A 14,841-nucleotide genomic window follows, 5' to 3' on the forward strand; every position below is an offset into this window, starting at 1 on the left:
AGTACACAGAAACCAAATTATTTGTTTAGGGAAATAGAGAAAGAGCTAGAAATTTAGCTGAGCCAGAATTAGAAGCTTCAGATCACATTACCTCTAAAATATAGTAATCAACAAGACTTCATTCTTAAGTAAAATGTTGTTTTAATAAAATACTGCATGTATATATTTTTCTTTGCAAAGATGTTATGACCAGGATGGTTGGTGTGAATGATAATATATGGTGAGCTATATAATTAGTAGAAAAAACAAGTACTCTCAAATAAATAGGCTTCAACATTTTTTTTAAAAGAACATAGTCTGCAAATCAGTTGAGACTAGAGAACAGGCAAGGAGGAGGAGTTGGCTTTTCCTCCAAGAATGTGCTCTTGATTGGTTTCGGATATGGAAAGGAGTCATATTTATCCTCCAGGAATCAAATGTAACATTGGAGTGACCTTCTGGAGAGAGGAATCCTGGCCCTCTCCTTGCCATTTTGCCTAAAATTTAAGAGCTTAACTGAAACATACAAAAGCACCACTACAGAGTTGCCTTCAGGCATCTGAGGATTCAGCAGGATGGGTGTAAAATCAGTTGGAAATTCTGGGGAAAGCAGAGCTGGGCTAGTAAGGAGAAAGATTAAATGTTATGGAGGATAAGCTGACTTTGTACAAAGTTTCTGACCTAGTACAATATCCAGGTCACCACAGCCATCCAGAAATCTCAGTAAATACAATGACCATGGATATATAATAGAAAAATACAAGCAGAATTACTCCACTAACCACTGATTAATTATACTTGAAGTTGTCCCCCATTGTTGAGAGTCCTTTACCTAAAGATTCAAATATAATCAAAGTCATTAAGATATTGTTTGACATACAATTTTCAGGGTATGCAAGATATTAAAAAATCCTCCTTAATCAATCCTTTCCCTACCAAATCCACAGCTCCTTTCTCCTTTTCTGGGTAATGATGAGCATGAGTAGAAAATGCAGTTGTTAGCTAGAAGATTTAAGAAAGAACTGACTTTTTAGTGGTGTCTTACTCTTAGCATAAACATATTCCATATCTGCAAGGTAACTTTTATAAATTAAACATGTTGTCATTTAAAAAAAAAAAAAGGGAAATTCACTTGTGATTCCCAGCCTAGCATTATGAGCTAGCTGATCCTACTCTCATAGTTCAGTTGGTCAAGAATCTGCCTGCAAGGCCGGAGACCAGGGTTCGATTCCTGGGTGGAGAAGATCCCCTGGAGAAGGAAATGGCAACCCACTCCAGTATTCTTGCCTGGAGAATCCCATGGACAGAGGAGCCTGGTGGGATACAGTCTATGAGGTTGCAAGAGCTGGACATAACTTAGAGACTAAACTACTACTACTACCAAGAAGTCTTGCCTTTGTACTGGACAGAAAAAAAAGCAGACCTTTGCAGGAACAATCCAGAATGATCCACCTTCCAATAAGGCTTTCTCAAATAAAAGCTTTCTCTAGTTTTTCAATAAAACATCACCCAAAACAATTAGAATTGCAAAGGGGGAAAGGGGGCCACCTGAGGTGACTCTAGTACCTCTGGCCCCATGATGGGCTGGCAGAAGGCCCTAACCATCCTCAATCCTTGGCAGAGTCATTGGCTTTTAATTCTGAAGGCTCCACATCCCTTTACAAAGTCTTCTTGTTGGGCTGGCCCAGCACCCAGGCGAGGCAGTAGGGGATGAGGCTGACAGATGCCAGGGGCACCGCTGCACTCTTGCAGAAGGACAGGACATAGAAGATCAGCTCGATTTGGGAGGGGGGTTTCAAAGAGTCAAAGAGGTGCAGGAGGACGAGGGAGGCCACGATGCAGCTGAGGCGAAACGGAAACCACTTGCTGAGCTTGCCCTTGCAGCTCTCCCGGTACATGCTAGAGTTGAGAGCCAGACCCAAGCCAAAGAGGGTCCCCAGATTCTTGAGGAGGCTGGCAAAGGGCGTTGTATCAATGTGGACCCACTCCGGCCGCTCACACCTTCGCTTGGCTTTCTCTAGAGTCCACAGCAGGTCGACCCCCAGCCACTTTAACAGCAGGTAAAATCCAATGGCGAAACTGAACAGGAAGCAGGTGATGAGAAAGTACTTCTTGAGACTGGCATTGTAGATGCTCTGGATGTGGCGGAAAGTCTCAGCAACCGCAATGCCTGAGTGGAAAAAGGAATGACCGTGAGAACTGGGGAAGATGCTGGCCCGTCAGCTAGAGGTGAGTTTGGAGCAGTGGGTGACCTGCCATCTGTCCCACCATTGTGGAGTTAAATCCCAGAAGCCAGATCAGAGGGTCTTTTGTTTTTTTCCCATGTGTGATTCCAGCCTGTCCTCGGCCATAGATTCTTTGAGATGGAAGAGATATGCCACTTACTTCCTCCCACCACATGCAAACTTCCTGTGTTGAGAGGTGGGTCAGGGGTGGTCCTCCTGTCTCTGTTTGAATACCCTCAAGGATGGAGAGCTCACTCCCACTCGACAGCTCATTTCATCTTCGCGTGAATTTGATCATTTGTGCTGGGCTAAAACCTCTCTCACGACTGAGCAACTGGACTGAACTGAACTGATAGATCTCAATTCTTTTTGCAGGAGTTTGTAAGTAACTCTAGAGCCTCTGTTAACACATTTAAACACATTTGAAGATCCCCTGGAGAAGAGAATGTCTACCCACTCCAGTATTCTTGTCTGGAGAATTATGGACAGAAGAGCCTGGTGGGCTACAGTCCACAGGGTTGCAACGAGTCGACACTGCTGAGTGACTATCACTTTCACTTTTTTTTTTTCATTCTTAGGGGTGAGGGATAAATTAGGAGGTTGGGATTAACATATACATACTACTATATATAAAACAGATATAGGACCTACTATATAGCACAGAAACTAAGATCATGGCATCTGGTCCCATCACTTCATGGGAAATAGATGGGGAAACAGTGGAAACAGTGTCAGACTTTATTTTGGGGGGCTCCAAAATCACTGCAGATGGTGATTGCAGCCATGAAATTAAAAGACTCTTACTCCTTGGAAGGAAAGTTATAACCAACCTAGACAGCATATTCAAAAGCAGAAACATTACTTTGCCAACAAAGGTCTGTCTAATCAAGGCTATGGTTTTTCCAGTGGTCATGTATGGATGTGAGAGTTGGACTGTGAAGAAAGCTGAGTGCTGAAGAATTGATGCTTTTGATCTGTGGTGTTGGAGAAGACTCTTGAGAGTCCCTTGGATTGCAAGGAGATCCAACCAGTCCATCCTAAAGGAGACCAGTCCTGGGTGTTCATTGGAAGGACTGATGCTGAAGCTGAAACTCCAATACTTTGGCCATCTCATGCGAAGAGTTGACTCATTGGAAAAGACCCTGATGCCGGAAGGGACTGGGGGCAGGAGGAGAAGGGGACGACAGAGGATGAGATGGCTGGATGTCATCACCGACTCGACGGACATGAGTTTGGGTAAACTCTGGGAGTTGGTAATGGACAGGGAGGCCTGGTGTGCTGCGATTCATGGGGTGGCAAAGAGTCGGACACGACTGAGCGACTGAACTGAACTGAACTGATACAGTACAGGGAACTCTACTCAGTACTTTATAATAACCTATAAGGGAAAAGAATCTGAAAAGAAATACATATATATACTGAATCACTCTGCTGTACACCTGAAACTAACATGATATTGTACATCAACTATACTTCAATTTAAAAATAATAAACTGGTGGAAAAGACTGGACAAAACAGATTGGGAACTCAAAGAATAAAGATAGTTATTCTTCTTTCTGACTTAAACTTTCTCAGATCTTTCATGTAACATGAACTTCCAGGCTCTTCCTCAAACATGGAACCCAGTGCTATAATGCTGTGTTAATTTCATAGTTGCCAGGAAGTCATCATTTTTCTTGTTCTCAACATGCTATGTGAATGCTGCTCTCCTCTGCTTTTTCAGGTCTCCAGGGGAAAAATTCCACATTTCCCCTAAGGTCTTGTATTCCAGTGTTTCCCACAAAGTCAAGAAATTGTTTCTTACACTTAGCTTACCTAAGTCTTTTCTGCCCCTTATTAGCTGGATCTAAGAAAACAACATATTTGAAACACAGACCCTATAATAAAGTCCAGCTGTGGGTATCTATTAGGTTTGCAAATGAGTTTATTTAAATAAAGAGCTTTCCAAGAACATTGTGTTAATTTGTTAAATTTGATAGGTTTTCTTAACCCTAACCTAGGGCCCACTTCCAATTGAAGAGCTGTAAGAAATAAAGAATGTAAAAATATCTCAGCGATTTTAGGCAAAGTCAACTGGGTGAGTTAATTTGCTGTCTTGTCATTTTTCTGAAGCACACTTAATTGTGTATATCTGGGCACTCCCATAGAAATAAGTCACTTAAATTGCCCACCCTTGACTTCCAACCCACTAAAATACTAACGGTATTGATTATACACAGAACATGGCTAGAATACTGGCATTTTGGCCTGATCAGGAAGGAATGGTATAGGTGGGGGTTGGAGGGAGGGAACCAGAGCAGTTGGTACCTGACAAGACTCCAGCAACAACTTGATGGGGAAAATGAGCAGCAAGGTAGATTCGTGACAGGCAGACATTCAGTTGCACGACCCAGAATCCCAACCACAACATGACATTCAAGCACCTGCGACAGAAAAGGCAGTCATAAGAAAATCCAAAATATAGATCCTTCACCAAAAAGAATAGCCTCAGCAGCAACACTGGAGCCTGGCAAACTCAGGTTGTGTTAGCGGAATTTTTTGTAAGTTGAAGACTGTACTCAAAATTTCAAAGATAGCCGTGGCAAGTGGTGAACCCCTGTGTATGTGAATTTCAACCTCTATTTTATGTTTCATAATGAAGAATTTGCTCAGTGGCTGCATACTCAGAATTCCCCATAAAAATAGTGTCTTCTGCTTCTTTGTTTATTTCAACCTGGATGGGGCATCCCAATGTTTGGTACGGAAATGGGCTTTTATTTACCGCCTGCTTCTTCCTCACTAGCTGATCTTGAGAAAGCCCTCTTCTGTTAGGCCTTGTTCCTGATCTCTAAAATTAGATGTTGCCCATATGGGTCCCTTCTACCCCTAACATTCTGTGACTCTAATGTTTACTCCTGGCAGAAATGCCACAACTCTTTTTAGTACCACCCCAAGGCATGAGGTGGGCAGAGGGCATGGAGGAAGAGCAAGCGGTATGTCCGCTACAGAGACACCTCCTGCCATCCACCACCCATAACCCAGAGCTGAGTTCTTACCGAAATCTGTAGGTTGGCTTTTTCTTTCCACGAAAGATAGAGAGGGTGGATGTGACCATCACATAGTATACACCTGCTGTACCCATGGCATGGCCAGAGGGACTCCCTAAAGAATAGGAAAGAGATGAATGAATGAACCAAAGCTGAAAAATCTTCATCTGGGAGATTGCTAGGGGGCATCATCTATCCATCCATCCATCCATTCATCCTTCCTTCCATCTTTTCATCCATCTATCCAGCCAGACATCTATCCATCTTTACATCCATCCAGCCAGCCATCTATCTTTTCATCCATTGATTCAATTATCCATCCACCCATCCATCCTTCCACCCATCTACCCATCCTGCCATCCATTCATTTACCTATTTAGTTATCTATGTACCACATACCTATTAAGCTCCTACTACATGACCAGCAATGTGCTAGGCTCTGGGAGAACAGTGTGTGGCACAGTCAGAGAAAGCCTCAGCTCTTGAGATTATACAGGCTATATACAGTCTAGAGATTACACACAGAACCAGCCTGCTGGGTATATAATTGCAAATCGATCTGCCCTCCATTACCTCTCTTCTACTCTCTTTGCTCACTCAGCTCTGGCTGTGCTGGCCTCATTGCTCTCCTTGAAACACACTTCCTCCTCAGTGTCTGTGACATTGGTCTTTCTATCCAGACACCTCTTCCTCCAGGATTTATTGGCTAATTCTCTCGCCTCCTTCAAGTTTTTGCACAGATTTCTCCTTCTCAGTGAGTCCTTCCCTGACCACTCTATTTAACACTGCATCCAATTGCTATTCCTAGTCTCCTTTTCCTGAAAGGTGGAGGGCCCTGTGCCACAGGATCCTTTTCTGGACTAAAGAATTTATTTTTCCTTTCTGTTGTTGAGAGTGTGGTTGCAGGTGGCTCTCAGTGCTCAGACTTCACTGGACATTGCCCTGGGCTGATGAGAGCCATCTTGATCAAAACTACCCTTTCCCTGGGGGGACCCTGCACCCAATCACTCATCTCTATTACTACCCTTTCCTGGGGGGGATCCTGCACCCAATCACTCATCTCTATTGGGGTATAAGACCTGGTCCCCTTGAATCAATTCAGAGCTCCTATGGGGTTAGCTGAGACTGAATGGCAATTAGACTTCTGCCCAGGTGGCTTCCATCCCTTCCTTCCACAAGTACTGCTCTCGAGTGTAGCACCTCCTGTGTGCTGATCTCCATCTGAGTCTGCTTTCCAGGGAACCCCACATAAACCCTTGCCTTTCTTCCTCATCCTCCTCCTTCTTCTAATATCCTAAATATTTTACTTGTGTATTATGATTTTTTATCTCTCTCTCTCTCTCTCTCGCACACACACACACATCTCATTCAAATATAAGCTCCACAAGAGTAGGAGCCTTTTTTTTTTAAGCTGCACCACACAGCTTGTGGGATCTTAGTTCCAGAGACTGAACCTGAGCCACCACAGGGAGGGCTTCCCAGATGGCTCAGTGGTAAAGAATCTGGCTGCCAATGCAGGAGCCTAAGGAGACTCGGGTTTGATTCCTGGGTTGGGAAGATCCCCTGGAGGAGGAAATGGCAACTCATTCCAGTATTCCTGCCTGGAAAATTTCATGGACAGAGGAGCCTAGCGGGCTACAGTCCAAAGAGCTGGTCGCAAAGAGCTGGACATGACTGAGCAACTGAGCACCCACCCACAGTGAAAGCGCCGAGTGAAGTGCTGAACCATTGAACCACCAGGGAATTCCCAAGGGTAGGGATCTTTGTTTTATTCATTGAGGCATTTCAAGTGCCTAGAACAATGTTTGGTACAGATACTAAATAAATAACATTTGAATGAGTGAATATACTCTACAGTGAATCGAGGTTTCGTGTAAACAAATAACCAAGGGCAATGCCCTAGTCTGGGAATCAGGGATAGGGCCCCTGAGTTTAGGATACTAACACTGAGACCTGTAGGGGAGCGGAGGGGTTGAATATTCCTTTTTTTTACTGAAAAATGAAATCTATAATTTGGCTGAACAATGCCTGTCTGGGTGTAACTAGTAAAGTACAGATAGGGTATGGGACTGAACGATCAGCTGGGGAAGACACATCTCCCTGGCCAGACTTCTGGAAAGGATGACCAGGGGCTCAGGCCTCTACCATGTTCCCTTCCTGGACAAAGGGCCACAGCACAGTTACTCTCATGAGCCCTTTGTCTGTGAGGGAGCCCTTGCCTCTCTGAACTAGCAATTTCTGTTCTGAAAACATTAGGCAGATTCCAAACTGGCAGTCACAGGCTATTCTGGAAGGCCTGGCTGCAAGTGAATTCAGATGGAGTTGTACCAAATCCAAGACCATGACCAGAGCTTGAAGGAGTGGCTCTGTGCACATCCCCTTCAAAGACAGCTTCATCCAGCACGAATGTTACCAGGTGTCCACAGTGGGCACGGCCCACCCAGCTTCTGTCTGGATGAGGGCTGGGCCTCTCACCTGGGCCGGTCTCACAGGTGACGGGGAACTGCTTTATCAGCGGTGCCGAGGTGTTGCTGTAGTAGTCGGTATCCAAAACCCACCAGTATGGGCGCTGTCCAAAGAGAATCCTGTGAAAAAGCAGAACGAGGGTCTGGAGTTACTGAAGGAATGCTTTGGCCCGACGCCACAGCTTCAAGAGAGCGTAGCTCAAGGAGAAGATCCATAAGATCCAACCCAGAACACGAGCCCCTCCAAGAAGGGGAACTGAGCTGTTAGGGAAATGCAGGAGGGAGGGAGGGAGGGAGACATTTATGGAGCATCCTTTACAGAACTTGTGAATTTTGCCTTTGGAGGTATTATTTATTCAAACATAAATAAATAAATCCCATATCCTCAAAACCATATTAACAGCAGCTAGGAATTCCCTGGTGGCTCAGATGGTAAAGCGTCTGTCTACAATGCGGGAGACCCGGGTTCAAGCCTTGGGTTGGGAAGATCCCCTGGAGAAGGAAATGGCAATCCACTCCAGTACTATTGCCTGGAAAATCCCATGGACAGAGGAGCCTGCTAGGCTACAGTCTATGGGGTCGCAAAGAGTCGGACACGACTGAGCGACTTCCCTTTCACTGGTGGTTTAGTTGGTAAGTCGTGTCCCACTCTTGTGACTCCATAGACTGTAGCCCTCCAGGTTCCTCTGTCCATGGGATTTCTCAGTCAAAAATAATGGAGTGGGTTTCTGTTTCCTTCTCGAGGAGATCTTCCTGACCTAAGGATAGAACCTAGATCTCCTGAGGCTCCTGTATTGGCAGGCAGATTAACAGCAGCTATGTAACTTTTTTTTTTTTTTAACCCTGAGAAGAATTTGCCCTAGAAGGATGCCTAGGGACTACAGTTTGCGCCTTGGATTTGCGTATCCTACAGCTCATTTCTTCAGGCCTCCAAAGTCTTGGGTTTCTTCCGGACTTCAGAGACTGAGCCCGAGCCCCAAGGACAAGCCTCCCTTGTGGTCTCTATTTCCATCAGAATCACTTTCTGTAAGGACATACATAGCTACTATTTGCTTGTTTTGTATCCTCCGGCTTTGAAACAGAATATCTCAGATCAACCACTTCCCCTTTGAAAGCATGTTTTTCGTTGTGGAAACAGGTGTGAAGGGTCAGTCAGGATGCTTCTTTTGCTCTGCAGTGGAGGAATAGTGACTTCTCACTAAAACTGGCGACAGCCACTAACTCTGACCTCTACCAAGTTAGAGAAAATGGAAGTTATAGACAAAACTTGGTAGGTTTTTCAACAGAAATTTCAGAATCCCGTCAGTATGCCTTGGGCTTCTGAGCCCAATAACAATGTTCAAGACTTTTCTTGTTTATGGCCAAAGAAAATTAAAGCTAGAAGAGATCTTAAGAAGCACCTGACAGTGAACAAAGATAATTTTAGGGATGGTAAAAGTCTCTGAGGGCAGCTGGTCCAAACTGTTCATTTTCTACATGAAGAAATAGAGACCAAAACAGTGATGTGTTGGAGTCAACTGGTACTGGCTAACAGTTGTAAAATATTCAGGGTTTTTTCAAGCCAGACCCATTGATAGCTTGGAAGTGGTCATAATGGGATAACAGACACAGTAGAAATTGGCAAATACTAAAATTGGGGCTTCTTTACCTTTTGAAAGTCAGTTTATTAGCACTGGATATAACATAATTCTTTAGAGCCTTGCGTATGAAGTCAGCCTGCCTGGGCTTGAATCCTTACTCTGACATTTACTACCTGTGTTTTTGTAGTCACTTAACTCAGTGCCTTAGTCTTACTGCTGCTGCTAAGTCACTTCAGTCATGTCCGACTCTGTGCAACCCCATAGACGGCAGCCCACCAGGCTCCCCCATCCCTGGGATTCTTCAGGCAAGAACACTGGAGTGGGTTGCCATTTCCTTCTCCAGTGCATGAAAGTGAAAAGTGAAAGTGAAGTCGCTCAGTCGTGCCCGACCCTCAGTGACCCCATGGACTGCAGCCTACCAGGCTACTCCGTCCATAGGATTTTCCAGGCAAGAGTACTGGAGTGGGGTGCCATTGCCTTCTCCGCTCTTACTAGTAATACCCTATAAAAAAGTGCTTAGCATGTGGCCTGGCACATACTACAGGATCAACAATTGTTGATAACTATAGTAATTATTAAGATCCCAGAGATAATCTAGGTTTACAGATTATAAAACAGAAACTCAGAGAGTTGCTCTGAGTTGCCCAAGACATAAAGATGGCTGAACAAGAGAGGTCTCTGAATTGCTTTTCATGACCTCACACAACGGGTTTTGAAATTGCCTGCTTCCTTTTTTCATACCTCATCTTTCTTCCTTCTATCTTTGTGTCACCTATGCTGCTTCAAAGTAATAAAACAGAGTTTCAGACTTCCCTGGTAGTCCATTGGTTAAGAATTCACCTGCCAATGCAGGGGACACGGGTTTGATCCCTGCTCCGGGAAGATCCCACATGCTGCAAAGCAACTAAACCCATGCGCCAGAATTACTGAAGCCTGAGCTCTAGAGCCCGTGCACCACAATAAGGGAAGCTGCTACAACAAGAAGCCCATGCATCCCAACTAGAGAGTAGCCCCTGCTCTCTCCAACTTTAGAAACCCTGCACACAGCCACCAAGACCCAGAGCAGCCAGAAAAACAAACAAAAAACACAAAAACAAGCAAACAGAAAAATGGCATTTCTTTGCTTATAGCCTATAATTCACTAGGTCTAGCTGGCCTTCCATCCATATTAGTCTTTCCTGTATCTTCACTCACTGACAGGGTTTTCTGTCTTCTCTCTTTCTATAGAGGATCCAGAGACAGGAGGGGAGTAAACTACAATTGCATGAATAGCATGAAAAAGCAACTTCTGATGGACAGACATTTCCAAAGACAATGCCAGCCTCTTTCCTTGCTGATTTCCTCTTTGTCCGGCTCTTACTCACCACTTAAAGACGAGGTTGAGCCAATCTCCAATCACAGCTACCCAGAGGAGTTTGATGCCCACCGCTTCTCGAAGATGGAACCAAATGGGGAAGAGGACATAAAAGGCATTCCTGAGATCTGCAATCACAGACACCAAGATGAACCAATCCTGGGAGTTCTGGTAATTCACCTGGAGGTAGTGTGTTGACTGGATCCCAAAGTCATGTAGAACGTTCATTCCCTTCTCCATCCTCACTCAGGAAGCCTTCGGCTGTGCCCTTGCAGTTATTTCAGACTGGGTGGTGATTGCTCTGCTATCAGCCTGTGCCTTGCCTCTGTTTTATACACCCTGTATCCAGTCTGCAGGCCAACCCAGCCCTGATCTTTGGACTCAAAAACCACTTTTGTCTAAAATCTATTGATCAAAGGTGCATCACCACTAGGTTGATGCAAACACGTAAAGTGTGATTTACGTAAAATAGAAAAACAGGCACACAAAAACAGCCTGATCAGCCATGGGCTGGCACAGCCAATTATTAACTTTGGCATGGCTGCTTGACGGTACAAGGGGTTGCCCTCCTGGTTCTGAAACCTGGCCAGAGACACAGGACAGAGTCTAAATCTGCCATGGTTCTTGCAAAGATGTCTGACTTCCCGTCTGCAATTGCACTTATTTGGGAACAAAGAAAAGTCTTGGTGCTCTAGCAATTCAACTTTTAAATAGTTAAATTTTAAAATATAATAAGTTCTATTGTAGTGGGGACTGTCACATTGCTGGACATTTCTGAATTTCACTAGGATCTGGAAAATGTCTCTGATTTTGGGAGATCAAACCCTCTTTCCAGTATTGGCTCTGTATCTCTTAGGTCCAGAAAATAATCATCTTTGAATGCACTGATTAATTCATTTAACGTCCTTAAAGTGAGGACCTTTGGGGTTTTAACACATAAGTATAAGCAATAGAGTGCATGTGTGTGTGCGCGGTGGCTCAGTGAAAAACAGTATGATGAACTGCTGCTGCTGCTGCTGCTTAGTCACTAAGTTGTATCTGACTCTTTGTGACTCCATGGACTGTAGCCCATAAGGCTCCTTCTTCCATGGGATTTCCTAGGCAAGAATACTGGAGTAGGTTGCCATTTCCTTCTCCAGGGGATCTTCCCAACCCAGGGATTGAACCCGAGTCTCCTCAGCTACCTGGGAAGCCCATACAATGAATAAATAGTTCTAAATAAAATCACAAGCAAACTGGGGACTGGGACTCTGGAAAGGGCTTTGTACTTTGAGTTTTCTTTCATTTGTACTTGGATATATACAGATAGATAGATAAGCATAATCACCAAGAAGTCAATACAGTACTGTTATAGCCATGGATGTAGACAAGAAATAAAGTAAAATACACCAAGTTATGCGAAGCAATGCTGCCTGCTCACCCCTACAGGCAGAAACCACCCTGCATCAGCATAGAGACCAAAACCTCACACTCACATGACCTAGGACTGAAGAGAGCAGGGTCTGAGTCAGGTGACAGACTGATGCATTTTCAAGGATAAGAGCCGGTGAGAATAAAACTTGTTAAAATCCACCTGAATTCTCCCTTAGTAAGTCCACAGTTGCTTTGTAAGGGGTAGTTCGGGGACAGGGAAAAGAAACTCAGAGCAAATGAGTTTGTAGCAAAGGTTGACCACATTCCATGCTGGAAATGATTAAAACCTCATCCAGGAGTTATGATCTGGAGTCTCATTCCCACCCCTCTGGGCTCCTCCTCAGCTCCAGCAGAATTTAACTGCCTTTGACTCTACTGTCTCTGCTGGTCCAAGCATCCCTATCCTGCCACCCCTTGCAGGGAGAGCTGGAGTAATGGTGGTGTTGGTGGCAGTGAGTGGGCTCCAAATGATGGGTGTCCTTGTGGTGTTGAGGGGGAGGGTGTTCTGCACTATCGGGACTGCCAGGTCACAGGGAGCAGGCCCCACAGAAGAGGTGATCCCCTCCCTCTAACCAGATAAGCCTTCCTAGAAAGTACTGAGTATCTACTGCAATGATCCCTCAGGACTGAAGTTTCTATGGTCAGAGGTGAGACAAGGGCAAGTTGGGCAGATGCTCTGACAACATATTCAGAGGCACTATCTGGGTCTCCAACCTCCGCCGGCTGCGAGGAGCCAGAGTACCTGAGTTGGGCACGGTGCCATCACGTGCTCAGCATATGGGGAGCCAGGGGAGAGCCCTATCTTCTGGGGGAAACTCAGGGAGTGTGAGCCTGTTGATAAGGAGGGCAGATGGAGCTGATATCCCATTCTGGGCACACAGGGCAGTTGGGGAGTCTTTCTGACAGGCTGCCTGCCTGGCAGGGTGACTCTCTTGTCTGGAGCAATTGCCTACATCATGAGACTATTTGCTGGTCTCTACTTTTCTAACTTCCAACCCCTTCCTGCTGCCTCCAGCAAATTTTTATCAGGTGCAGAAAGAGGTGAGGCCCCCAGCCCAAGAACTTGAGGCTGCTAGAAAGCTGACTGAAGAGAAAAATTGGGAGCTTTCAAATCCTCCAGGGACTTGTGACTATTTGTGGTGAATACAGCAGAAAAAGCATTTGAGTGGCTGGAGGTTTCGGTGAGAATTCTCTCATTTAAAGAACTATCTCCAGAGAGAGGATTCCATCATCTCCCTCCAGCTTCTGGCATCTTTCAAGAAGTTCTCCAGTTTAATGCAACAAGCATTTATTGAGCAAAGCACCATGCCTGGCTCTCTGAGGAATTCAGAGTTAAATCCCGGCTGTCCTCAGGGATTTCCACACCATCTCTAGCGGGGCAGGGAAGCCATTTACTTAACTATGTCCAGTGCAGCATACTTTGATGAAAACAGAATCCATTTATACAAATGTCAGTGAGTTCCCTATTATTTTGTCCTTGGCAGAGATGGCTCAAGACTTTTGGGTTTTTTGGAACATAAATGTTAATTTATTAAGGAGCTTCAAAGTCATACAAATAATATGACAAGATTTAGTTTAGCTAAATAGTATGACAAGATTTAGTTTAGTAACTCAAGGCTTCGTAATGCTCTCTGGGGAAACAACTGCTGAGTCTAGGAAACAGTGAAGATGGAAAATTATACAGGTCCCTCCCTCTTCACCAGGCACATTAGCTGGGCACTCCCCAGGCACTCTCTGCACAAACAGAAATTCAGAGGCTTGGAGATCTTGGTTTGGGAAGAACATGAAGGCAAGTTTCCAGAAAGTACAGTCTGGTCTGCCGTTAACTAAGAGCAGCTGGTTCCAGTGTATCTGGCACCTTCTTCCCAGAGCAAGGTTGACTCATTCACTCAGACAAGTTTCTTTGCTGACAGGAAAGCAAAAGGGAAGGAGCCATAAGTGACCATGCATCTCATCCAGAAATTACATTTATTAACAAAAAGAGATGGTGACTTTATCTACAGCCAAATCCTCTCTAGTGGCTGGGGCTCTAGGTCCTATTGAGAAAGGAGCTGCCTTTCTGCTCAGCTATGATCACTAGAATGGATCTTGTCTGCACATTGTAGCAGGGAGGCCAAACCCAGCTTCACTCCAAGGCTTTGAGTAACAATGTAGATGTCTCTGAAGGGTGACAGCTGTAACCACAAGACGTACAATTTTTTTTTTTTTAATTTCTTGGGACTTCCCTGGTGGTTCAGTGGTTAGGACTTCGCCTTCCAACGCAGGGGATGCAGGTTTGATCCCTGATTGGGGAACTAAAATCCTACATGCCTCAGGGCAATTAAGCCTGTGCAAAAGAAAGCCCGTGTGCAGCAATGAAGACCCAGTGTAGCCAAAATAAAATAAAATAAGAACTCTCCTCCCACTCCACCAAATTTCTTTTCAGGTGCTTTTTTTCTTACCAAAGTGATCAGTGGTGGGGGCATGGGGTGGGGGTGGGGTTGAGGGGCAGACAGAAATTGGCTGGATCAGCTGCCGTTACCTTTGATGTGAGTGACCCAGATTTTTTTTTTTTTTTTTACAAAAACATGTTGGTAAAAACAGGTGGAGGGAGAGGTGGGTTAATCATTGTTAGCCAGTGAAAATGGCTGACTTATCTCCAGCACGGTGGGAAAGTTCAGCTGCAGGACCTTGAACTGTGCATCTATTGACCAGGTTGGGGAAGCGTGGTTCATGTCTCAGGATGAGCTGGACATTTTGTCCACAGAAAAATGCTGCAGGGCGCTAGCTTCACAGTAAACAGTTAAGAATCTTTGGCT

The 14,841-nt window shown here is 44.9% G+C and overlaps 1 protein-coding gene and 1 long non-coding RNA gene across 3 annotated transcripts in view; one reads left to right on the forward strand and one right to left on the reverse strand.

Annotated features, from left to right (window-relative positions):
* LOC147351545 (uncharacterized) overlaps nt 1-12,022 on the forward strand; it is a 34,019-nt gene extending 21,997 nt beyond the window's left edge. Inside the window, exon 2 of the long non-coding RNA XR_015147575.1 lies at nt 10,504-12,022. This is a non-coding gene — a long non-coding RNA (uncharacterized LOC147351545). The remainder of the gene's footprint in view (nt 1-10,503) is intronic.
* Nucleotides 122-11,010, reverse strand: G6PC1 (glucose-6-phosphatase catalytic subunit 1). Of its 2 annotated transcripts, none has more exons than XM_086357550.1 (5): nt 10,811-11,010; nt 7,707-7,816; nt 5,241-5,346; nt 4,513-4,628; nt 122-2,149 (listed from the first exon to the last, which is right to left on the reverse strand). In XM_086357550.1, exons 1-5 carry the CDS (start codon nt 10,843-10,845, stop codon nt 1,638-1,640), a joined length of 879 nt encoding a protein of 292 aa, XP_086213676.1. In that variant the 5' UTR covers nt 10,846-11,010; the 3' UTR covers nt 122-1,637. The 2 variants fall into 2 exon arrangements, with proteins under 2 accessions (XP_086213676.1, XP_086213675.1); XM_086357549.1 differs by having other exon boundaries at nt 10,641-11,010.
* Nucleotides 12,023-14,841: the final 2,819 nt, after the last annotated feature.

This window comes from Bos grunniens, chromosome 19 (genome assembly GCF_055505025.1).
Source record: "Bos grunniens cultivar Pamir isolate PY7600 chromosome 19, Bosgru_T2T1.0, whole genome shotgun sequence".
NCBI classification, from domain to species: domain Eukaryota; kingdom Metazoa; phylum Chordata; class Mammalia; order Artiodactyla; family Bovidae; genus Bos; species Bos grunniens.